General features: G+C 45.3%; 1 protein-coding gene across 4 annotated transcripts in view; it reads right to left on the reverse strand.

Moving 5' to 3' along the window:
* LATS1 (large tumor suppressor kinase 1) overlaps nucleotides 1-22,512 on the reverse strand; it is a 40,443-nt gene extending 17,931 nt beyond the window's left edge. Inside the window, exons 1-4 of one of the 4 annotated variants that reach the window (XM_068231729.1) lie at nucleotides 22,367-22,512; nucleotides 5,850-6,352; nucleotides 3,203-3,344; nucleotides 342-1,825 (exon numbers count right to left, since the gene is read on the reverse strand). In XM_068231729.1, the coding sequence (XP_068087830.1) occupies nucleotides 342-1,825; nucleotides 3,203-3,344; nucleotides 5,850-6,194 (1,971 nt within the window). In that variant the 5' untranslated portion in view covers nucleotides 6,195-6,352; nucleotides 22,367-22,512. Of the gene's footprint in view, nucleotides 1-341; nucleotides 1,826-3,202; nucleotides 3,345-5,849; nucleotides 6,353-22,000; nucleotides 22,140-22,366 lie in introns of those variants that run through there. The other 3 variants (XM_068231730.1, XM_068231732.1, XM_068231731.1) reach the window with 3 other exon arrangements.
* Nucleotides 22,513-25,387: the final 2,875 nt, after the last annotated feature.

The following is a 25,387-nucleotide window of genomic DNA, read 5'->3' on the forward strand; positions in this document are numbered from 1 at the left end:
TGATTCAGATGGCAACCCACTGCAGGAATAGCCACCGGGCCTGACAGGGCATTCAAGCATGTCGTCCAGCATCCACAGCTTATGCGCAATGTCAAAAAAACTAAGTTCTTGGTTGTCTACCAACCCTAACTTCAGAAAGGCATCTATTACCCGATTTTAGATGGTTGTGTTAGCTATCCTGCAAGATCTTCATTCTCATTTAGTTACCTATTTCTGAACCATATGCCACAGATTAACCACATACACACACTTCTGATCAATCTGGTTTCCTACTATTGCTTTAAAATAAACTACACTTGGTCAAACATTCCTGCACAAAGAAGAAGGAAAAAAATTCTTACTCGCATCATCTCACTTTCCAGTTGCTTCTTGCGATGCAGTCGCTGATGGTGAGACTTAAGTATATTTTCTACATGCTGCTCCATAAAGAACTTAAATGCCTGAGGTGAGTAGATCTGGATTCGAGATTCCCTTCTCTCTTCATCTCGCTTGTTTTTTCTGACTGGAACAGGAGATGTTGTGATCTGTTTCTTTTCCTTCTCAGTGGTTTCCACGGGGGATTCAGCAGCCTTGTCTGACTCTTCCTGAGAAGTGGAAGAAGCAAGAGATATTTCATCCTTGCTGGGTTTTTGTCCGGTTTCATAGCCGGGTGAGTTCTGCTGTAGTAAGTGCTTTGGATACGGTGGTGGAGGCCCTTGGTAATTTGGTGCTTCTGCCTGTCCCGGCAAAACTGTAGTGTTGTGAGGAACGCCTTCCGAATAAAGACCCCCTTGTATATTCTGAGTCACCCATGATGGATGCGCTGGCGCAAGCGCAGTCTGAAGTTCTGGTTTTAAGACCCTCATGCTCTTTACAGGTTGCTGTATGGGAGCAGGAGTGATTGCAGTCACAGTCGTAGCAGAAGGCTGTGAATTAGTAGGAAGTACTTGGCGAATTGCCATTGGGTTATTGAAAGAGTTGGACCTTACAGGTATATTATTCTGCCAAGATGGCATCTCATGATTGCCAGGAGGTGACTGGGTTGAAGATGACGACTGTGGCCATGACGTTGGATGACCCGGTATGCTTATGTTATAAAGTTCCATGTTGTGGCTATTTCTGTTTGGTACTAACATAGCCTGTGGCAAATTTCCATTATTATAAGCAGAAGGTGACATGGGTCCATTACTTCCCTGAATCTGTAGTGGTGCATTATTAGGACCATTTGACATAGGGTAAGGTGGAGGTTGGGACCTTGCCACATTGTTTCCACCTTGATGTGGTATGTATTCAGTTTGTCCATTACCATTCTGAATGCCAGCTCTCCCAGAGTAAAATTTGCTGTTACTGGATGCTTGCATAATAATGGGTTGCCTACCAACAGGAACAGCATTCATTGGTCTCTGTGGCTGAGGTTGTGAGTTCATAATCTGGGCAGGGTTCATATTAGATGGTGCATAGCCCTCTTGCCAACCTCCTGGAATTGGTGAAATGCGGGAAACAAGGAACTCCATATTGCCAGAATAGCGCTTGGTCTGTGAGTTAGGCTCCCAAGATTGTGGAGATGGTGCAGTTCCTCGGGGTGGAGGTTGCGGTGGTGGAGTAACACTCCTTACTTGCGGTGGGGGTGGTGGATTTATTCTCTGTCCATTGACTGGAATTTGTTGGGCAAAGTTCGGAAGGCCTGATCCAGATAAAGGCCGTCCCATCTCTGACTGGGATCCAGGCATGTCTGAGCTGCTATAAATAACACTTTCAGATAGTGGCGAAATGAGTCTTTGTGGAACCAATGACTCTTTCGAACCCTTCCAGCTTTGTCTACGATTCACGGGATGCTGGATGTTACCTGCATAGAAAAAAAAATATATAAGAATAGTAATAATAATAATAATAATAATAATAATAATAATAATAATAATAATCTATACAGACATGTACATTTAAAAAAAATTAAAAACAAAATAAAAAAAAAAAAAAACACGCACACACACTAGAAGCAAATAGCATCCATGTGGCAGTAATTTGATACTGTACACTATACAGACATGTTATTCTGCTAATGCCAAGCAACATGCACTATTCAGTGGGGTACATTTAAACTTAATGCAAACCTGAACTAAAAATAAAGAAAAACTTAAAGGGAGACGTGAGACGAGACACGTCTCAGGTTCTATAATTGCCAGGGACTTGCTTAAGCCCCCTAAAGGTCACTTGTCCCTCGCAGTCTCCCTGGGCGGCTCCGGTCCCCCACTATTCAGCCCAAAAGCCTGGCTGAGTCGCGTTTCATCATGCATGCACAGGCCCGGCCCATCCCTGGAAGCGTTCTGCACCTGTGCAGTAGTACTGGAAGCGCAAAATGCTTCCACCCGCAGGAGCACGACGGGGGAGCGCACCTGGCAGGGCCACGCATGCCCGACGAAACGCGACTTGGCCATGCCTTCATGCTGAATTGTGGGGGACCAGAGCCACTTGGTGTGATGAGCAGGCTTAAGGGAGTATGGTACCCTAGACGCTTCTTGTGCCAGGTACACTAATGGTGGCCACTAATGATACAGTTTGCCGAACAATCGTTTACAAACAATTGTTTGTATGAACGATCGAAAATGAAAGCTTGGGAGCACTAATGGGGGAAAAAAAAAAAAAAAAAAAAAAAAAAAATCGGATGAATTTCATTAATCTGATCGGACAGGTTAGGAGATTTTTATCCTTTAGTTGTTCTCAAACAAATATTTCCGATCCTTTATCCGAGCAATCGTTCATAAATGATCGTTCAGCAAATTGTATGGTTAGCTGCCACCTTAAGATTTAATTAACTGCATGTGTAGTAGAAATGGTAAATAGAACTTTTGTGCGGTCTCTGGACAAGAATTGTACAACAGCATTCTGTCAAATGAATGCAATAAAAAAAAAAATTCTCAAAGGTTATGAGCACTTTTTACGTAGCCAACAAACACCTTTGGATGGAGCTGGGCTTTGAAAAAAAGTGAGTGCATTATGTAACCAAATTTCACATTTATTTATTTATTTTAGGAGACTGCTGTGTCACTAAGAAAAAGTGAAAGGCTCTTGTTCAATAAAAATAGCCATGTAAAAAAAAAAAAAAAGAAAAAAAAAAAAGTACAAATTATATGTACAAAATAACCAAAGTTACTACTACTGACATTACTTTTGCTGGACTCCTTCCCATGTGAGTTATGTTATGCTTTAAAGGTTCATATTATACCTGGTGGCTTCATGCCAATGTTTGGAGGTCTTGCTGCAGCAGCAACTGGTTGTTCTCGATAGGAGTCTTGAAGACTCATATATTCAATTGCAGCTTCAATACTACGACTGTTTGTTTGCTGTAATGCTCGTATCACCATTTCCTACAATGAAAACAAAATCAGAGACTTTCAATAGATTCAGAGTCAAATGTGATCACTGGCATGAGCATTCTCTTTTCTTCTTGAACCCCGTAAAAAAAACTCCACTAAAATCATAAATATTTATATATACACTGTATACTGTATATCAGCTGTAAGAATCTGTGAGGTTCTTGCAATGTAAAACCCTCATTCAATTAAGAACCAATGTTTCATCAGAACACTATATTCAGAATTCTCCCTTAAGGGAGTCATCAGGCAGTATTAAAGAAGATAAGTGCTACTTACCGGGGGCTTACTCCAGCCCCAAGCTCCCAGCACGTCACTCGCCGCAGCTCTCCCCGCAGCTCCGTTCCGGTCCCCGGTGATGACGGCAGGGCAACCTCCAGGTCGGCCTGTACCGCGCCTGCATGAGCGGTGCTGTCAACCACCGCCATGTGGCCCGGAGCGGACCGCGCAGGCGCAGTAGTTCTGCGCCTGCGCAGTCTGCTTCAGCCCACGTGTCGGTGATTGACAGCACCGCTCGCGCAGGCGCAGTACAGACCGACCTGGAAGTTGCCCTGACATCACCGGGGACCGGGACGGAGCTGCGGCGAACCAATTCAAGTGAAAAGAGTGATCCCTGTACAGGTAGGTCAGACAAATCAAACGAATCCTACGATTCTGAATTAAAATGTTCTTCAGAATAGCCAGGCAGAGTCTTTGGCCATCATTCTGTCATCATTCTGTCCTGATTGATAGGGCTTTATAAAAGATCCTCAGAAATACCACGACTGAGGAATGAATGTAGGCAATAAGGGAACAGAAAAGTTTTGATTTGGAACTGCCCTTTGTTGCAAAGTGATCACTGGAGGCCGCTACCTGTTGAAGACCTGCTGGAATACACAAAGACCATCCTGATGGCCAACAGAGCTAATCGACTAACACCTGTGGAGTATTGTACAGTGTTAGCCATCAGTAAAAGCTAGAAGTTTTGAGTCAGGATGATACCATCGATTGGCTAACTCAAAAGAATAAGAGTAATTTGTTTTTTGTTGATTCTGCCCATACACTACAGGCCGATTTATGTCCGATTTCAGCATGAAATCTTCAGGGAATCGTCTGAGTCCGCTTCACAGCTGCCCCCAGTGTGTGCATTAAACATTACCTGTCCTGTAGCAGCCTCCGTCGCTCGTTCTGGAAATTGCTGCCGTACCTCTACACACACACACACACACACCCGACCAACCAACTTTGACCTGACATGTTGCGGCATGCACGATCGGCAATGCGACCGATTTCCGTCCCGAAATTTGCCGCTTTGTCGGTCGGGCATGCACTTGGCGGCACCGATTTTCATCCAATTTGATTATAATAATCGAATTGGATGGTCGATCGGCCGCCAAGTTGCCTGCTTGAAACAGGATTTAAGTCTGACGAAGGCTGCACAGCCAACAGCTTGCTTACTCTTATTCCTTTGAGTTAGCCAATAAATGCTATTATCCTGACTCAAAACTTTTTGCCACTAATACCTGTAATGTACTTTTACACGAATGGCTTTTTCAAGGACAACATACTCAGCCAAATGTGGAAAATTCTATTCTAGGCCAACGTAAAAAAGCTTTGTGTTCCTCCTAAAGGTTCAGATTAGCTACTACAAAGAGGACCTCATGGGAGATGTTCCTTGCACTCTGAAAGTACAAACAGATGTTATCAGTTTTATTTCCTTCCCTTTAATTATTAAGCACAGTGTTATAGTAGCTTCACTTTGGGTCAGTAGATAGCACCCATACACTTGTGCCCCAACACAAGAACATAGGCAAATGAAGTCCTACCAAAATGTTGAAGTGTCCTCGTGGCTTGCCGGTATGTTGCAGTCTGAGCTCACTAGGTTATAGCATCCTGCATCGGGATAACTCCACACTCAAATGCACATCCAAGTTCCAACAGCAGCCCATGTGGTGAGCAGGCCGGTCTCCAGCAAACTATCAGGAGAGTCGGCCATGGCTCCAGATCTGGTGGCTGCAATAATACAATCCCCCGCTCAGATCCCCTATAGTCTGCAGCATAACAGGGGAACATACCCTGACTGCTGCTCCTGCCATCTGACATGGATAGCACTCTCCAGCCCAGCAATCCCACTCCTGAGTGGACAGGAAATGGACAGAGTGTGTGGGATTGCAGCACATATATACCCTGTGGCCAATTTAAATATTTTATGATACTTCCTATTCTATCCTTCCTTATCCTACCTACCTGTCCAGAATGGGGTGGAGAGGTTATCTCTCTATGGCGGGGACCCCCAAAACTACCTCTGTGCCAAATTGCAGCCCCTCAGCCCCAATGGTTAACAAGATAGCTTTGATATGCCCTATCTCAGGAGCCAGAGATGATGTAGGGCTGAAATGTGAAAATTGTTTTGGTTTGTAAGGGAGAAAAACCCTGTGATCCTGAAGAGTGAGTGAGTGAGTGTCTTTAATTTATTGGATACATTACACATCAAATATCCCTATCATTTCCCAGCCTTACCTCATCAAATCCAGCCAGCTGCAGATCATGTAGCATTTTTCTGTTGATGTCATTTCCCCCTCTCTGAGACTGCTGTGATGAATTTGCAAAAGGTTGCAGAGAGTTACGAATCTCTGCCAGGGCTTTGTGATAAGTAACAAACTTGGGAGGATTTCTCCCTTGTCTCGGATCCTCAGTTTTGACAGGCAGTTGCTCAGCCTTAGCAGCATCCATTGGCTTAGGAAGATGGCGGAGGCTCTCCCGGATTTCTAGCAGCATCTGTCTGCTATTGCCAGTGTATGTGCTGGCTGGAAATGTTTTGGGCCTCATCTGCCGGTATCCCTCTGGTTTCTCCACCCTCTTCATGAAAACACATGTATATAGGCAATGTCTTTAAGAGGTAAATCTAAAATGACACTAAGACTGTAGTGTACACTTAGAGCTGGAATGTTGAGAAAGGACATCAGCCAAGTAAAGAAGTTTTGTGGATATGTTCACCATATATGCAAAATGGCAACTCTGACCTGTGTAGTGAACATAGTATAAGAGCATCAACAAAAACACTCTAGCATGCAAGAAAAATGCAACAATTACAGGCATTCAGCCACTGGGAATTAAAGCAGTATAAAACCCTGACATAATATTCAATAAAAAAACATGTTTTCCTACTTTTTATATGCCATACGGTTATATTTGCTTTTGTGCAGAAGTATTAGTATTTATTTAGAAATTATACGTTCCCAAAGTACACTTTATTGCTCTGAATGCTTACTTTGCATTTTATTTATAACTGCTTTATTCATGTTCTAAAGGGGCCCATACACCTAGCGATTTTCCCGCCGATATACAGCAGATTCGATCACTGTGATCGAATCTGCTGTGAAATCGTTGCGCAAACGTTGACCGAACGATCAATTTCCGACCGAAATCGATCGTTCCTGTCGATTCCCGTCGTTCCTGTCCGAGCGGAAGATTTAGATCGAGTGCTTCGATAGCGGTGTTCGAATGTCCCACGACCGACGCAATACAGCAGCAATACATTACCTGTTCCGCCGGAACGTGTCCCCGATGTAACCGCTGCTCCTTCTCCGCTGGGCTCCGAGTCCTGCAGGCTTCACTTCTTCCTGTCCCGGCAGAAAGTTTAAACAGTAGAGCGCCCTCTACTGTTTAAACTTCCCCGGACAGGAAGTGAAGCTGGAGCCGAGCACGGAGAAGAAGACAACGGAGACCGGGGGACTCGCGCCGGCCAGATCAGGTAATGTATGTAGGGGGGGGGGGGGGGGAACGGGACGGCGGCAGCTTCACAGATGGTGAATCGATTTCATGCTGAAATCGATTCACAATCTGTTTGCAGTAAAGGCAGCCATACATCTCTCTCTGATCAGATTCGATCAGAGAGGGATCTATCTGTTGGTCGATCTGATGGCAAATCGACCAGTGTATGGCCACCTTAACAAGCAGAAATGCTTTCTAAAGTGTCTGACTTTGTTCAGGAGACCCATCAGTGTCAGAGAACTGTTTATTTACATTCCCCACTTGATTCAATTAAACACAAGATAGCATTATCTACAACTTTGGATGAGTCCAGCTTTGCTGGCAGGGAAACTTCTAAGCTCTGTGTGTAACCCTTTGAATGCTGTTCTAGTAAAAAAAAATGCTTGTTGTATGTAATATGCTGTAAATAATCTATTAGAGCAAAGAAAAAATGCTGGGTTTCATTCCGCTTTAAAGCTCATCTAACAGCAATAGATAAAAGATCTGTAGAAAGTATTGTAACCCCTGTTCTCCCAGTCCACTGCTGTCTCCCATGGACGATTGAATGACAGAGTGTGCCCAGGGCCAATCATCCCATAGCTTCCGGCCACCATGGTCTTAATTAGTAAGTCACACTGCCAAATAAAGCAGTTTGCAAAATATGAGTGCCAGAAAGCAGGGCTGTGGAGTCGGAGTCGGAGTCGTGGAGTCGGGCAATTTTGGGTGCCTGGAGTCGGAGTCGGAGTCGGGAAAAAATGCACCGACTCCGACTCCTAATGAATTTGTAACTGTAATTAAAATAGAAAATATGATAAAATGTTCTATTTCTCAGATAATAGTCATTAAAAATAATGTATATATACAGTAATAGCTGTGCTTAGTCCACAAAAATGAAATAAACCAATCAAAATTAGTTACTTGTGCTGCTTCAATAAAGCAGTCCCCGTATTTTTAAGGTCAGATATACATATCTGATTGTGACTGTATATATGATGCGTACACAGGAATCTCTTATATATACTAAATAACATCTATGCTGTAAGAATAAAGCCTGATGTGTAGCTGTGTCACTAATAGAGATGGTCAATGAGATGGAAATAATTCTGCACTGATGCTGATTTATGCAAATGTATGCACTCCCTTTGCTGATGAAATCAAATAATTTGATATGTTATTAAAATTTGGTTTGGTGACTACAAATTAAAGGGTACCTGAGACGGATGAAAAGTAAAGTTTTATACATACCTGGGGCTTCCTCCAGCCCCCTTCAGGCTAATCAGTCCCTCACTGTCCTCCACCACCCGGATCTTCTGCTATGAGTCCTGGTAATTCAGCCAGTCAGCGCAGTCCGGCCGCATGCCACTCCCACAGCCAGGAACATTCTGCACCTGCGCAATAGTGCTGCACAGGTGTAGTATGCTCCTAGCGGTGGAGTGTGTTCATGCGCACTACGCCAGACTGGCTCAAGTACCTGGACTCATAGCAGAAGATCCAGGTGGTGGTGGAGGAGGACAACGAGGGACTGATTATCCTGAAGGCGGCTGCAGGAAGCCCCAGGTATGTATAAAACTTTAATTTCATCTGTCTCAGGTTTACTTTGTTACACAGTAGTACTATACTCTACATATGCACTCCTCACAGAGCTGCAGGGAATCCACTGAGAATGCTGTGCACATTGAACACAGAGGTGTTGTCTGTTTACAATCTCCTCATTCCCCTGCAGAGTACCTGCACATCATTCTTACATGTACCCACACTTACATTGCCTAGGGCCTGAGAGATGTTCTTTGTTCCGGTTTGTACCTTTTACAAGTACTATTACTAAGGACTAGTTTTAGTCTAAAGCAGTGCTGTCCAACTGGCGGCCCGCGGGCCGCATCCGGCCCGCCAGGCCTTCTGCTGCGGCCCCCCTGCTGTGGCAGTGTTAGCCCCCGGGTCCCCAGAGTTTTTTTTTTTTTTTTTTTAAACCTTTTCTCCCATTCCTCTGCTATTGTAATAAATTACAGACCCCCTCCGCTAATCTCCCCTCATTCCCCCGTGCAGCCGCGGCCCCAACAATCTGATCGGCGGCGAGCAGGAGATAGGAACCAGCTACACCGCGCACGGCAGCCACACGGGGGACTTTAAATGCTGGACGTGACCGATGATGTCACTTCCTTCCAGCATTTAAATTCACCGCGCGGCTGCCGTGCGCTGGTGTGGCTGTTTGCTATCTCTTACCCGCCGCTGATCTGAGGTATGGCGGCGGCAGCACGGGGGAACGAGAGGAGAGGAGAGGAGCGGAGGGGGACTGGAAATATTACATTACAGCAGACCATCTGACGGCGTTTTGTGGGGACATCTGCAGCCAATGTAAGTGCATTTTGTCGGTACACCTGCAGCCAATATAAGTGCATTTTGTGGGTACATCTGCAGCCAATATAAGTGCATTTTGTGGGGACATCTGCAGCCAATGTAAGTGCATTTTGTGGGGACATCTGCAGCCAATGTAAGTGCATTTTGTCGGTACACCTGCAGCCAATGTAAGAGCATTTTGTGGGTACATCTGCAGCCAATATAAGTGCATTTTGTGGGTACATCTGCAGCCAATGTAAGTGCATTTTGTCGGTACACCTGCAGCCAATATAAGTGCATTTTGTGGGTACATCTGCAGCCAATGTAAGAGCATTTTGTGGGTACATCTGCAGCCAATGTAAGTGCATTTTGTGGGTACATCTGCAGCCAATGTAAGTGCATTTTGTGGGTACATCTGCAGCCAATGTAAGAGCATTTTGTGGGTACATCTGCAGCCAATGTAAGAGCATTTTGTGGGTACATCTGTAGCCAATGTAAGAGCATTTTGTGGGTACATCTGCAGCCAATGTAAGTGCATTTTGTGGGTACACCTGCAGCCAATGCAAGTGCATTTTGTGGGTACATCTGCAGTCATTGTAAGTGCATTTTGTGGGTACATCTGCAGCCAATGTAAGTGCATTTTGTGGGTACATCTGCAGCCAATGTAAGTGCATTTTGTGGGTACACCTGCAGCCAATGTAAGTGCATTTTGTGGGTACATCTGCAGCCAATGTAAGTGCATTTTGTGGGTACACCTGCAGCCAATGTAAGTGCATTTTGTGGGTACATCTGCAGCCAATGTAAGTGCATTTTGTGGGGACATCTGCAGCCAATGTAAGTGCCTTTTGTGGGTACATCTGCAGCCAATGTAAGTGCATTTTGTGGGTACACCTACAGCCAATGTAAGTGCATTTTGTGGGTACACCTGCAGCCAATGTAAGTGCATTTTGTGGGTACACCTGCAGCCAATGTAAGTGCATTTTGTGGGTACATCTGCAGCCAATGTAAGAGCATTTTGTGGGTACACCTGCAGCCAATGTAAGTGCATTTTGTGGGTATATCTGCAGCCAATGTAAGTGCATTTTGTGGGTACATCTGCAGCCAATGTAAGTGCATTTTGTGGGGACATCTGCAGCCAATGTAAGTGCATTTTGTGGGTACATCTGCAGCCAATGTAAGTGCATTTTGTGGGTACATCTGCAGCCAATGTACGTGCATTTTGTGGGTACATCTGCAGCCAATGTACGTGCATTTTGTGGGTACATCTGCAGCCAATGTACGTGCATTTTGTGGGTACATCTGCAGCCAATGTACGTGCATTTTGTGGGTACATCTGCAGCCAATGTACGTGCATTTTGTGGGTACATCTGCAGCCAATGTACGTGCATTTTGTGGGTACATCTGCAGCCAATGTACGTGCATTTTGTGGGTACATCTGCAGCCAATGTACGTGCATTTTGTGGGTACAACTGCAGTCAATCTGACAGCATATTGTGGGTACAACTGCAGCCAATCTGACAGCATATTGTGGGTACATCTGCAGCCAATCTGAGTGCATTTCGTGGGGAATCTGCTGCTAGATTTTTTTTTGGGGGGGGGGGGGTCTGCCGGCCCTCCACCATGTGGCCTGGAAAAAAACCGGCCCTCCATGCCCGCGAAGTTGGACAGCACTGGTCTAAAGGGAATAAATATAGTAGTCTACATATCCTTCTCACTTCAGTTGTCTTGTAAAATTCCTAAGCGTTGGCAGTTATGAGACGAATTTCATGTTACATACTTTTAATCAACAAAATTGTAATATGCGAATTAGAGGAGTCGGAGTCGTGGAGTCGGAGTCGATGGAATCCTAAACTGAGGAGTCGGAGTCAGTGGATTTTTGGACCGACTCCACAGCCCTGCCAGAAAGTATAGGTGGCTAGCAGCCTAAACATTCAGGGAACTCAGTGGCATAGGCAGATGGTTTTGGATGAAGACAAGCAGTGGAACGCTCACCTAACAGTATACATTTTTCTCCACACAGGTACTAGGGATGGTCAATGGGATGCAAATACTTCCAAGTTGATGCATAACTATGAAAAAAAATGTGTATGCAGCTTGAAAATTGACCATTCTAATTCTATCTTGACTGCATAAATTTCCATTCAAACTTTGCATAAACCAGTATCAGCTTAAAATTATTTGCATCCAATTTATCACCCTAAGAGGTACATTTTTATTTTTTTGCCTGGAGTTCTATTATGAAACTGATTAAAAAATATAGATTTTTTTGCAGAAGGTAATAATAATCAGGATTACTTTTCTGGCAGTTATCGCTGACAAAAATCTGCCACCAATCATTGCAAAAGCCAGAAACCTCCAATGAATTTTAGAGATTTACTGACTAAGGGCTCATTCACACTAAGGGCGTTTTTTGCCCTTTTTCAAGTTCATGCGATTTTCAAAATCGCCCTCAAAATGCTTCGTTTCCGATCCGCTCAGCAAAGCGGTGCCTGTACCATATGAGGCGTTTTGCCTCAATAGAAAATATAGGAAAAATGCAAAACGCTCATCACAAAATCACATTGTGCAGTGATTGCATTCGCATCTTTAAGAATAAATATATTGTATTTATTCTTTTCCGGATCAAAGAGTTCGCTTCCTGACTTGCGTCATGGAGTGAAAAAACGCAATCGCTCTGCAAAAGCGCTTACAAAAGCACTTAAAAAAAAAAAATACGCAGCACCCACCCGAGTGCCGGGAGGAGAAAAAAAAATTCTTCACAAAATCAAAAATCGCTGGCATCAGCGATTTTGATTTTAGATGTGAGCGAGGCCTAAAAGTGTGATCAGACACAGCAGTACATTTTTAAAAGGCAAATGGGACTGATTGTCATAGATCTTTATACAAAGTTAGCGAGGACAGTAGTTTCTATTTCTCAATCAGACATCTGCTGATATTTAAGAAAATATCAGTGGTGCACAGTGGAAGACTTGCTTGCTGGATAGCGCCACTATGGACCCATGTATGGCTAGCTGCAGCATACGATTAGTAAAAATGCCAGAATATCCAGATCCCCAAAAGAATATACCTTATTACTGAGCAACGTAAGCATATCACCTCACCACCAGTGTAAGGCTACAAACACACTAGGAGCGATTTCTAATCGTTAGCGATTTGAAAAAGCTCTTGCTAATGCAATGCTATGGGGGATTTTTATAAAATCACATTGCTCAAGTGGGATCACACCCATAGCATTGCATTAGCAAGAGTTTTCAAATCGATCCTAGTGGGTTTCTGGCCTGAAGCTGATTGCAGGTCTGCCACTGAAAAACCCAGGCCTTATGCTGGGAATACACGTTTCGTTTTTGCCTTCGTTTTAGACTTCGATTCGTTTGGTAAACGAATCGAGTGTTGAAAACGTATGTGAAAATAGTCATAATCTCATTATAGTTTCGATTAATAGACCCCAAAAACGAACGACTAGTGATCGAACATGTTTGATATGATCTCTCTTTATCCATCTAATCGAACCATTGGTAGGCTTGATGGCTGTTCAGATCGATTATATATTTGTTTATGCCGTCCGTCCCTGTACTACGTTTCGTTTCTTTGCAGCCTTCGATCATTGGAAAAACGAAACCATCAGAATCTAAAAAAAAACGAAACCGTGGGTGGTGATATTAACCGTACGATCGATTATTTCGGGATCGAAAAGGACAAAAGGCACAATCGAAACGAAGGTTTAAACGAAGGCAAAAACGAAACGTGTATTCCCAGCATTAGAGGGGAAAAAGTCCTGCAGCAAATGGAAATCCAGCTGAAAAAGTGAAACCCCTCCCACTCTGTAGGCCTATATACACACATATTACATGTGTAATGACATCACATGCAGCTCATTTCTGAATTGAACATGCTGATATTAACATCTCAGCACTCCTACACACTCCAAATGTTGACCACCACCCCCCTCCCCCCCCAGCCCCCCAAACTACCTCTGTGCCAAATTGCAGCCCCACTGGTTCACAAGATAGCTTTGATATGCCCTATCTCAGGAGCCAGGGAGGCTGCAGTTAAGCACATTTTCGGGGTTCCCTCCCTACGCTCAAAATGTAGAGTGTATAGGAGTGTATAGTGGTGAGATATAGTGCCTTTTTTATTAGTAGCATAACATAATACTATAGACATATGGGGATCTGACACAGCATGGTCATAGCAACGTAGTGAAGAGCAGAGAAATGGCAGCAGGAGCACAGGATCAGCTACAGCCCAGATGTAGCAGCCTAGTGGAAATCAGAGAAATAGCAGAAAATAGTGTAAAAAGCAGTGTTTCATACTAAAAAAAAAAGGCAACATTTTTCCACGGTTGCATTTGCAATTCTCATTAAGGCCCCGCTCACATTACAAATGCGGATGGCCACGCATGCGGAACGCAACGCATGCGAACGCACACCATCCGCGTTTGTGTGCGTTGCGTGGCTGATCCCATCAATGAAAAGTGAATGGGACAGCCACGCGTTTTTACAAAAAATGCGTGCAGCATGCATTCCCGGACCGCACAGGTCCGGAACGCATGCAGTGTGAACATCAGACATTGCACTCTATGCAATGTCTGATGTCGTGCGTGTTGGCCACCTGCACGCGTTTCCAAAACGCGGCTGGAAACGCGTGCAGTGTGAACGGGGCCTAAGGGAACGCTAATCACTCCCTGGCAAACAGAAATTCAGCAAATATTAGTGATTTTACAGGTCCCCAAGGGATCTAGATAAACTTGGGTATCTACGGTATGTAAAGAAAAAAAAAGGGCCTGTATTCAACTAAGGGAATTTGAAAAAAAAAAAAAAAAAAAAAAAAAAATCTCGAACCCTGCGCACCAGTAGTTAACGAGTCCCCCCATGCTGCATGAGGCACTTTTTCTACATGACACTGACAGGGTAAAAAAAGTGTTCCTCTCTTTTGCATGCTCCTTTCTCTGCTCCCCATAACACACAGTTATCCTTAGTTTTGTGTATTAGAAAAAAAAAATCTCCTTACAGTTCCTCTTTAAAATCAGGAAATTATCAGTTGTACCCGATATCGAGCACATGTCACATAGTGTAGGTCTAGCTTAATGCCAGACTTGGCTACATTTTAAAGCACACCTGAAAACGAATCCGAGGTGTGAGAACAATGGAAGCTGCCATATTTATTTTCTTATAGGTTCAAAAAGGTCGGCACCACCAAAAGTATTATAGCTCAGTTACATTTATTAAATCCACAGAAACAACACAGACTGTAGCAGAAAGCAGAGACAGACCGCTGTTTCGGACATCCGTCCTTTTTCAAGCTGCATAAAGTCACAAATGAGTACAAATGATAACGCACAATATATACCCCTTTCCCCCACCCAGTACAGTAACTAGCAAAACACCAATGGTTCCCCGCAATCGGGGTGGTGATCATACTAAAAACCTGTTAAAGGAGGCATAGTGGATCAGGAGGTTCGATGCTATGGGGCGGGGGAACTGGATCTTAATTTTTGTATCTTGTTTATTGAGATTGTATGGAGGATCTCTCATTGGGACTATTACTGTTTGTACTGTATATTTATCACTGTGTTTCTATTTTGTATACTTATATTTGTGTCTTTCATCTTTTTACCCAGATGGAGAGGGAGGAGCGCGGTTTGTGGTGAGAACTGCCCGATTGTTTTTTTTTTTACATGCCTGAAGACAGGTGAGCATGCACTTTTTTTTTGCATTATTTTGTAGAGGGCCCCTTTATGCTAGCGACAGTTTGGATTGGTTGCTCGGGCAATCAGGAAGCCATGCTTGGCCGGACTCTGCTATACATAGCCTGTGTGATGTAAATGGCTGTTTGGTATGCACCTACGGCAACCAACAGCCACGCTATGACAGGCTAGGCACCAGAATGACATTACAGGTATGGTCAGCTGATACGGTGAGTCATGTGATGTGCGTGACATCAGCGGATGTGACGTACAGGATGTTTTTTTGCTGCTTGTGTCAGCTGTTGTGGCATGCGCACTCGTGATGCTGTACAGGATGAAATGGAGGATATGATGGGCATTTAGGCTGCAGGTGAGCAGCGACTTTGCATGTTATCTAGGCAGTTTCCTCTCAGGTCCGCTTCTGTTGCTCCTCCTACTCCTTGCTTGGTGATTGATGTTTTGCTAGTTAATGGGTGGGTAAAGGGACATATATTGTATGTTATCTTGTACTCATTTGTGACCTTGTGCATCTTGAAAAAAGACAGATGTCCGAAACAGCAATCCGTCACTGCTACAGTCTGTTTTGTTTCTGTGGATTTAATAAATGTAACTGAGCTATAATACGTTTGGTGGTGCCAACCTTTTTGGACCTATTTGACATTGGCCCCTAACGGTATTGGGGTACAAGTCTTGGCACACCTTGCTAATTTTTTGTTTTACTTGCGAGTGCTCCTTCTACCTTTTGCTGTGGATATTTTTTCTTTTAACCACTTGAGGACCACAGTCTTTCTACCCCTTAAGGACCAGAGCCTTTTTCTCCATTCAGACCACTGCAGCTTTCACGGTTTATTGCTCAGTCATACAACCTACCACCTAAATGAATTTTACCTCCTTTTCTTGTCACTAATACAGCTTTCTTTTGGTGCTATTTGATTGCTGCTGCGAGTTTTAGTTTTTATTATATTCATCAAAAAAGACAAATTTTGTCAAAAAAAATGACTTTTTTAACTTTCTGTGCTGACATTTTTCAAATAAAGTAAAATTTCCTATACATTTGAGCGCGAAAGTTATTCTGCTACATGTCTTTGATAAAAAAAAAAAAAAAAAAAAAAAAAAAAAAACATTCAGTGTATATTTATTGGATTGGGTAAAAGTTATAGCATTTACAAACTATGGTGCCAAAAGTGAATTTTCCCGTTTTGGAGCATCACTGACTTTTCTGACCACCTGTCATGATTCATAAGGTGCTAAAATTCCAGGATAGTATAAATACCCCCCAAATGACCCCATTTTGGAAAGAAGACATCCCAAAGTATTCACTGAGAGGCATGGTGAGTTCATAGAAGATTTTATTTTTTGTCACAAGTTAGCGGAAAATGACACTTTGTGACCAAAAAAAAAAAAAAAAAAAAAAAAAAAAATGAAATCTGCCACGGACTCACTATGCTCCTCTCTGAATACCTTGAAGGGTCTACTTTCCAAAATGGGGTCATTTGTGGGGTGTGTTTACTGTCCTGGCATTTTGGGGGGTGCCAAATTGTAAGCACCCCTGTAAAGCCTAAAGGTGCTCATTGGACTTTGGGCTCCTTAGCGCAGTTAGGCTGCAAAAAAGTGCCACACATGTGGTATTGCCGTACTCAGGAGAAGTAGTATAATGTGTTTTGGGGTGTACTTTTACACATACCCATGCTGGGTGGGAGAAATATCTCTGTAAATCACAATTTTTTTATTTATTTTTTTACACACAATTGTCCATTTACAGAGATATTTCTCCCACTCAGCAGGGGTATGTGTAAAAATACACCCCAAAACACATTATACTACTTCTGAGTGCAGCGATACCACTTGTGACACTTTTTTGCAGCCTAGGTCCGCTAAGGGGCCCAACGTCCTATTCACAGGTCATTTTGAGGCATTTGTTTTCTGCTAACTTGTGACAAAAAATAAAATCTTCTATGAACTCACCATACTCCTAACGGAATACCTTTGGGTGTCTTCTTTCTAAAATGGGGTCATTTGTGGGGTTCCTATACTGCCCTGACATTTTAGGGGCCCTAAACCGTGAGGAGTAGTCTTGAAACCAAATGTCGCTAAATGACCTGTGAAATCCTAAAGGTACTCATTGGACTTTGAGCCCCTTAGCGCACTTAGGGCGTAAAAAAGTGCCACACATGTGGTATTGCCGTACTCAGGAGAAGTAGTATAATGTGTTTTGTGGTGAATTTTTACACATACCCATGCTGGGTGGGAGAAATATCTCTGTAAATGACAATTTTTTTTTTTTTTTTTTTTTTTTTTTTTTTTTTTTTTTTTTACACACAATTGTCCATTTACAGAGAGATTTCTCTCACCCAGCATGGGTATGTGTAAAAATACACCCCAAAACACATTATACTACTTATCCTGAGTACGGCGATACCACTTGTGACACTTTTTTGCAGCCTAGGTGCGCTAAGGGGCCCAACTTCCTATTCACAGGTCATTTTGAGGCATTTGTTTTCTAGACTACTCCTCACGGTTTAGGGCCCCTAAAATGCCAGGGCAGTATAGGAACCCCACAAGTGACCCCATTTTAGAAAGAAGACACCCCAAGGTATTCCGTTAGGTGTTTGGTGAGTTCATAGAAGATTTTATTTTTTGTCACAAGTTAGTGAAAAATGACACTTTGTGAAAAAACTATAAAAATCAATTTCCGCTAACTTTTGGCAAAAAATAAAATCTTCTATGAACTCGTCATACATCTAACAGAATACCTTGGGGTGTCTTTTCTAAAAAGGGGTCACTTGTGGGGTTCCTATACTGCCCTGGCATTTTACGGGCCCAAAATCGTGAGTAGTCTGGAAACCAAATGTCTCAAAATGACTGTTCAGGAGTATAAGCATCTGCAAATTTTGATGACAGGTGGTCTATGAGGGGGCGAATTTTGTGGAACCGGTCATAAGCAGGGTGGCCTTTTAGATGACAGGTTGTATTGGGCCTGATCTGATGGATAGGAGTGCTAGGGGGGTGACAAGAGATGATTGATGGGTGTCTCAGGGGGTGGTTAGAGGGGAAAATAGATGCAATCAATGCACTGGGGAGGTGATCGGAAGGGGGTCTGAGGGTTTGGCCGAGTGATCAGGAGCCCACACGGGGCAAATTAGGGCCTGATCTGATGGGCCTGATCTGATGGGTAGGTGTGCTAGGGGGTGACAGGTGGTGATTGATGGGTGTCAAGGTGTGATTAGTGGGGGGGAATAGATGCAAGCAATGCACTGGTGAGGTGATCAGGGCTGGGGTCTGAGGGTGTGGGCGGGTGATTGGGTGCCCTAGGGGCACATAGGGGTCTAATCTGATGGGTAGCAGTGACAGGTGGTGACAGGGGGTGATTGATGGGTAATTAGTGGGTGTTTAGAGGAGAGGACAGATGCAATGCACTTGGGAGGTGATCTGACGTCGGATTTGCGGGCCATCTATTGGTGTGGGTGAGTGATCAGATTGCCCGCAAGGGGCAGGTTAGGGGCTGATTGATGGGTGGCAGTGACAGGGGGTGATTGATGGGTGATAGGTGATTGGCAGGTGATCAGTGGGTTATTACAGGGAAGAACAGATGTAATTAATGCACTGGTGAATTGATAAGGGGGGGGGGGGTCAGAGGGCAATCTGAGCGTGTGGGCGGGTGATTGGGTGCCCGCAAGGGGCAGATTAGGGTCTGATCTGATAGGTAACAGTGACAGGTGGTGATAGGGGGTGATTGATGGGTGATTAGTGGGTGTTTAGAGAAGAGAACAGATGTACACAATACACTTGGGAGGTGATTTGACGTCGGGTTTGCGGGCGATCTAATGGTGTGGGTGGGTGATCAGATTGCCCGCAAGGGGCAGGTGATTGATGGGTGGCAGTGACAGGGGGTGATTGATGGGTGATTGACAGGTGATCAGGGGGGATAGATGCATACAGTACACAGGGGGGGGGGTCTGGGGAGAATCTGAGGGGTGGGGGGGGGGGGGTGATCAGGAGTCCCCAGGGGGCAGTTTAGGGAATTTTTAAAAAAAATAGCGTTGACAGATAGTGACAGGGAGTGATTGATGGGTTATTAGGGGGTTGATTGGGTGCAAACAGTGGTCTGGGGGGTGGGCAGGGGGGGTCTGAGGGGTGCTGTGGGCGATCAGGGGGCGGGGGGGGGGGGGGGGGCAGATCAGTGTGTTTAGGTGCAGACTAGGGTGGCTGCAGCCTGCCCTGGTGGTCCCTCGGACACTGGGACCACCAGGGCAGGAGGCAGCCTGTATAATACACTTTGTATACATTACAAAGTGTATTATACACTTTGTAGCGGCGATCGCGGGGTTAACAACCCGCCAGCGCTTCCGAACGGCCGGCGGGTTGTCGTCGCTGGTGGGCGGAGCCAGTTGCCGGGGGAAGCGCGCGTCATCAATGACGTGATCGCTCCCCCGGCATGCCGAAAGGACGCAACGCCCTTGGGCGTATTGCGGTCCTTCCGGCGTCCACTTTGCCGCCGCCCATCGGCTGTGGGTGGTCGGCAAGTGGTTAAACAATACCAGTTGCATGGCAGTCCTGCTGATCTTTCAGGTTAGTAGAGTCTGAATCACACACCTGAAACAAGCATGCAGCTAATCTTGTCAGACATCTGATCTGCATATTTGTTCAGGGTCTATAGCTTAACCACTTGAGGACCCACCCTTTACCCCCCCTTAAGGACCAGCGCTGTTTGTTGTGATCTGTGCTGGGTGGGCTCTGCAGCCCCCAGCACAGATCAGGGTGCACGCAGAGCGATCAGATCGCCCCCCTTTTTTCCCCCCTATGGGGATGATGTGCAGGGGGGATCTGATCGCTCCTGCGTGCAGGCTAGTTGCGGGGGGGGCACCTCAAAGCCCCCCTCCGCGGCGACATTCACCCCCTCCCTCTCCCCCCGGTGATCCGGGCTGCACAGGACGCTATCCGTCCTGTGCAGCCAGTGACAGGACGTCCCCTGTCACATGGCGGCGATTCCCGGCCGCTGATTGGCCGGGGATCGCCGATCTGCCTTACGCGCTGCTGCGCAGCAGCGCCGTGCAATGTAAACAAAGCGGATTATTTCCGCTTGTGTTTACATTTAGCCTGCGAGCCGCCATCGGCGGCCCGCAGGCTATTCACGGAGCCCCCCGCCGTGAATTGACAGGAAGCAGCCGCTCGCACGAGCGGCTGCTTCCTGATTAATCAGCCTGCAGCTGGCACTTTGCCGACGCACGGTATAAGCGTGCGGTCGGCAAGTGGTTAAAGAGACTAACTTCAAAAAGATCCCCTGGGGGGTACTCACCTCGGGTGGGGGAAGCCTCTGGATCCTAATGAGGCTTCCCACGCTGTCCTCCGTCCCACGGGGGTCTCGCTGCAGCCCTCTGAACAGCCGGCGACAGGCCCAACTGTAAATTTCAATATTGACCTTTGCTGGCTCCAGCGGGGGCGCTGTGGCTGCTTTCGGCTCGGAAATAGACGGAAATACCCGATCTCCGTCGGGTCCGCTCTACTGCGCAGGCGCCGGAGACTTGCGCCTGCGCAGTACAGCGGACCCGACGGCGATCGGGTATTTCCGCCTACTTCGGAGCCGACAGCCGTCAGAGCGCCTGCGCAGGAGCCAGGAAGGTAAATATTACGTCACGGCTGTACGGAGGGCTGCCGCGAGACCCCCGAGGGACGGAGGACGGCGTGGGAAGCCTCATTAGGATCCTGAGGCTTCCCCCACCCGAGGTGAGTACCCACCAGGGGACGTTTTGCCGTTACAGTTCCTCTTTATTATTTTATGCTAGGAATACACAATGAGTTTTTTCAGCAGATTTACTGGCCAATCAATTTTCCGATCAATTTCCATTCCCTTCTATGAGAAAATCGATCAGAAAAATGTTCAGAATCAGATCGGACCTGTTGAAAATAATCTATTTTCCCCCATAAACTCATGGTGTATTTGCAGCATTAGTGACAGAGGATCAGCATGACAGCCAGACAATGTGCATTATTTAAAATGAAATAAATGTCAGCCTATGTATCGCTCTCACACTGGGTTACCTTAATATAAGAGGGATATGGAGGATGCTATATTTATTTTTCCTCAACAATGCCCATGACCTGGCTGTTCTGCTGATCTTCTGCCTGCCATACTTTTAGCCATAGACCATGAACACGCATGCAGATCAGATGTTTCTGTCTGAAATATGACTAGACTTACCGCAAACTTGTTTCAGGTATGTTATGTAGACGCTACTGATGCATTAAATATCAGCAGGACATTCAGCAACTGGTATTGTTTATTATCGTTATTTAGTTCTTATACAGAGCTGACATCTTCTGCAGCGCTTTACAGACAGTATAGTCTTGTCACTAAACTGTCCATCAGAAGAGCTCACAATATAATCCCTATCATAGGCATCCAACCATTGTAGACTAGGGCCAATTTAGTGAGGAAGCCAATTAACTTATCTGAATGTTTTGGGATGTAGGAGAAAACCCACGCAGACATGGGGAGAACATACAAACTCCATGCAGATAGTGACCTGGCTAGCTAAAAGGTAAGGAATAGGTCAGCCCCTATATCCCCCTCACTTCAGGTTATTGCAACAGTCACTTTACTGCTCTGTTCACACAGCTGTATAGAATGAAGGATTAATTATTTTTTAAGAAAGAGCATATATTATTGTGGATGAGATTGCTACAAGGGCCACGTTAAGACTGATTCACAATAACAATGTTATCTGAATTTAGTGAGCCCAGTCTCTGCAAAAATAAAATTCAGGGAATGTGTTTCAAGGAAATAATTATGGATACTTGTAGTACTATAGACCAAGCCCATTTCCCTCGTTGTAGCACGTTACTATGCACAATGACAGTGCCCCGAGACACATATTCCACGGGGAAAAAAATGACAGACCTACTTGTAGGCCCGTGTCGTCATCACGTCTACGTAAGCTCGCTCCCGGATGCCGCTTCGGCCTCTTTTGTCCGGAACGTGCGTGCTGCTCGCTAGAGAAAACGTCAATAAATAAAAGTCACAGGAAAGAGCGGCCCGGGAGGGGGAGAGCGCCCGGCTGACGCAGCGCTGAGAGCGGTGACGGTCCACCACCACACAGACACTCGGGTCCACCACCACACAGACCATCGCACCTCTCTCAGGTGCGATGGAGGAGCCCACCACAGCTGTGTACTACAGTCCCCCATGTCCTCTCACCCCTCTGCTGTGTAATGGGACACCACACATAACCATTCACAACGCCGCATAGCCGAGCCATGTACTGACCGCTGTGCCCTGGAGCTCCGCTTTACCGCCGCCAGGGCATTTGTACCTCAGAGTAGCCCTTGCCAGGTTCCCGGATGTTGCTGTTTCTCTCCCCTTCCTCGCTCCGGAACGTCCCACTGTCATCCGCCGGGTGATCTAACTACGCCCATCTACGTCATTGCGTTCGTTCCACCAAAAATCACTGACACCAACATTCCCGGATATGATGTAAGGAAACCACAGATGAGAAACCTTGGTCTGTGTTGGTTAACTATCCACAGCGCTATCGTGTGGCAGCTTCTTTTCTCTAGAAAACTTGGCTGCCCTCCAGGAGCTGGCTTTGATGATCTTCCTAAAGAGTCAGCATGACTTCAAATGGCTGGTTAAAAACGATGAATACATTTTTTTAAAGGTGTATTTGATGCCCTGTAGCAGCAAAGTTAAAACCTAACCATAGGATAGGGAACAAAGATTTTTTTTCTTTTTACCTTGACAGGCTCTAATGTACTGCAACACATACACTGTATTGCAGACACATATTTATACCAATTGCTTTACTATTGACTACATTTTTTTCTGTTGAAAAAGGGTGCTTGTGCTTTTTTAGAGACCATAGAATTGCACATAGCTTCTCAATGAGTTCATACTCTTTTAAACTATAAATGTGTGTCCATTGTACATACTGCGTCTGTCCTAAGTAAACTATAAAAAGGACCAGTGTGTCCCTGGTCAGTGACTGCATAAATAGTGGAAAATTGTATACTTACCTGACGGTAGTCCCCCGTAGTCTTTAATCTGGACTCGGCCTCTCCGAATCTCAGGGAGGGAGCCCTGTGCTGCCATGGACACTTCTGGAAAGGAAAATTACCATCAGGTAAGTATACAATTTTCCGCTTTCCATATGTTTCCATGGCAGCACAGATGGGAGATAACTAGTAACAAATACACAGGGAGGGATAAGGTGCAATGCTGAACATAAATGTAATGTTACTTCACATTTAATACAGAAACGCCAAAACTTAATGAGGAATTTGCTGCCTGGTCAACCTTATAATGTCTCATAAAGGTGTGAGTAGACGATCAGTTGGCCGCTTGACAAATTTTGTCAGCTTGCACCTTACTAAGGGCAGCCCATGAAGCAGCTAGTCCCCTTGTGGAGTGTGCTTTGATTTGTTGAGGAGGAGTAAAACTTTTTTCCTTATATGCACACTGGATAGTTTTCACCAACCATTGAGCAATAGTCCTTTCTGTTGCTGGTTGGCCTAATCTGTACCCAGTAGGGACTACAAACTGTCTGTTTTACGTATTTCCTTTATTTTGTCCAAATAGGCTTTCAGAGTCATTCCCACGTCCAACGGGTGTGGGTTCTTGTTATTCTCGTCATAAAATGTAGGTAAAGTCCACTGTTGATTGAAATGAAAGGTAGAAGAGACTTTTGGAATAAAGCGCTGCATTGGTCGGGATACTATCCTGTCTGGGTAAAAGTTTAAGTATGGTTCTTCATAGCCTAGGGCTCGGAGCTCCGACACTCTTCTTGCCGATGACATGGCGATGATAAACACTGTTTTATAAGTTAGCTGAAGAAGTAAAGAATAGTCTGCTGGAAAGAAAGGCCGCTCAGATAACATGTTCAATACTAACGGTAAATCCCACTGTGGAAAGAACACTTTGACTGGTGGCTTTTTCTTCATTACTCCTTTTAGGAATTGAATTATGAGTGGATGTAGGGCCTATCTTTGATCTGAAATGGCTGATAAAGCAGAAATCTGCGATTTCAATGTGTGATAACTTAAGTCTTTCTCCAGACCTGATTGGGAACCTTAACTGGCGAGCAAAAAAAAATTCACTTACCTGGGGGCTTTCCCAAGCCTCCCGCAGCCGTCCGGTGCCCGCGCCGGTCCTTCGGTGCCCTCCGGTCTCCCTCCGCCGCTAAGTTTCGTTTTCGGACGACTGCAAGTCGTCCTCGGGCCACTTCCGCATTCCTCGTCGTAAACTGCAGTAAAGCGCGCCGCATGACGCGTTTGGCGTCATGCACATGACGCGTTCGGCGTCATGCGGACGCGCTTTACTGCAGTTTGACAAGGAGTGCGGAAGAGGCCCGAGGACGACTGGCAGTCGTCCGAAAACGAAACTTAGCGGCGGAGGGAGACCGGAGGGCACCGAAGGACCGGCGCGGGCACCGGACGGCTGCGGGAGGCTTGGGAAAGCCCCCAGGTAAGTGAATTTTTTTTTGCTCGCCAGTTAAGGTTCCCTTTAAGGATATAGACAACTGATTGGGTTCGTTGAATCAAAATCCGTGATTGATGCGAAATCCTGGAACTTTGACCACACTCTTTGGTATGCCGCCTTGGTTGAAGGCTTTCTTGCTGTCAGTATTGTCTCTATGACTTCTGCTGAGCATCCTAATTTCTCCAGCTTCCTCCTCTCAATTTCCAGACTGCTAGTTTTAATCTGTCTGGGTTGGGGTGACAGATTGGCCCTTGTGTCAGCAGATTCGGTATGATTGGCAGACGTAATGGTTCCTGAACCTTTAGATCCCATAGTAAGGGAAGCCAAGGCCTCTTGGGCCAGAACGGTATGACCGCTAGTAGTACTACTTCCTCCTGACAAAGTCTTAAAAGTAATCGATGAATTATTGGTATCGGGGGAAAAACATACCCTCTCTGGAATTCCCATGGGGTTGTCAGGGCATGCGTTGCGATCGCCGTTGATGATTGGTATCTCGATATGTATCTGTGACACTTGCGGTTGATTTTGGTTGCCATCAGGTCCACCTGTGGGGTACTTAACTGGTTGCATATTACTTGGAATATTTAATCGTTCAGGGACCACTCGTAGTTGTTGTAGATTGATCTGCTTAGGAAGTCTGCTGTCGTGTTTTCTTTGCCTGGTATATAAATTGCTGACAGGCTGTTGAAACTCTCCTCTGCCATCTGAAAAATTGGAGTTACTTCTTTCATTAATGTCTTCGAACGAGTACCTCCCTGCTTTTTTATGTAGGCTACAGCCGTACGATTGTCCATTTGAAGTATAACATTCTTG

The sequence above is a fragment of the Hyperolius riggenbachi genome, chromosome 4 (genome assembly GCF_040937935.1).
Source record: "Hyperolius riggenbachi isolate aHypRig1 chromosome 4, aHypRig1.pri, whole genome shotgun sequence".
In the NCBI taxonomy this organism is placed as follows: Eukaryota; Metazoa; Chordata; class Amphibia; order Anura; family Hyperoliidae; genus Hyperolius; species Hyperolius riggenbachi.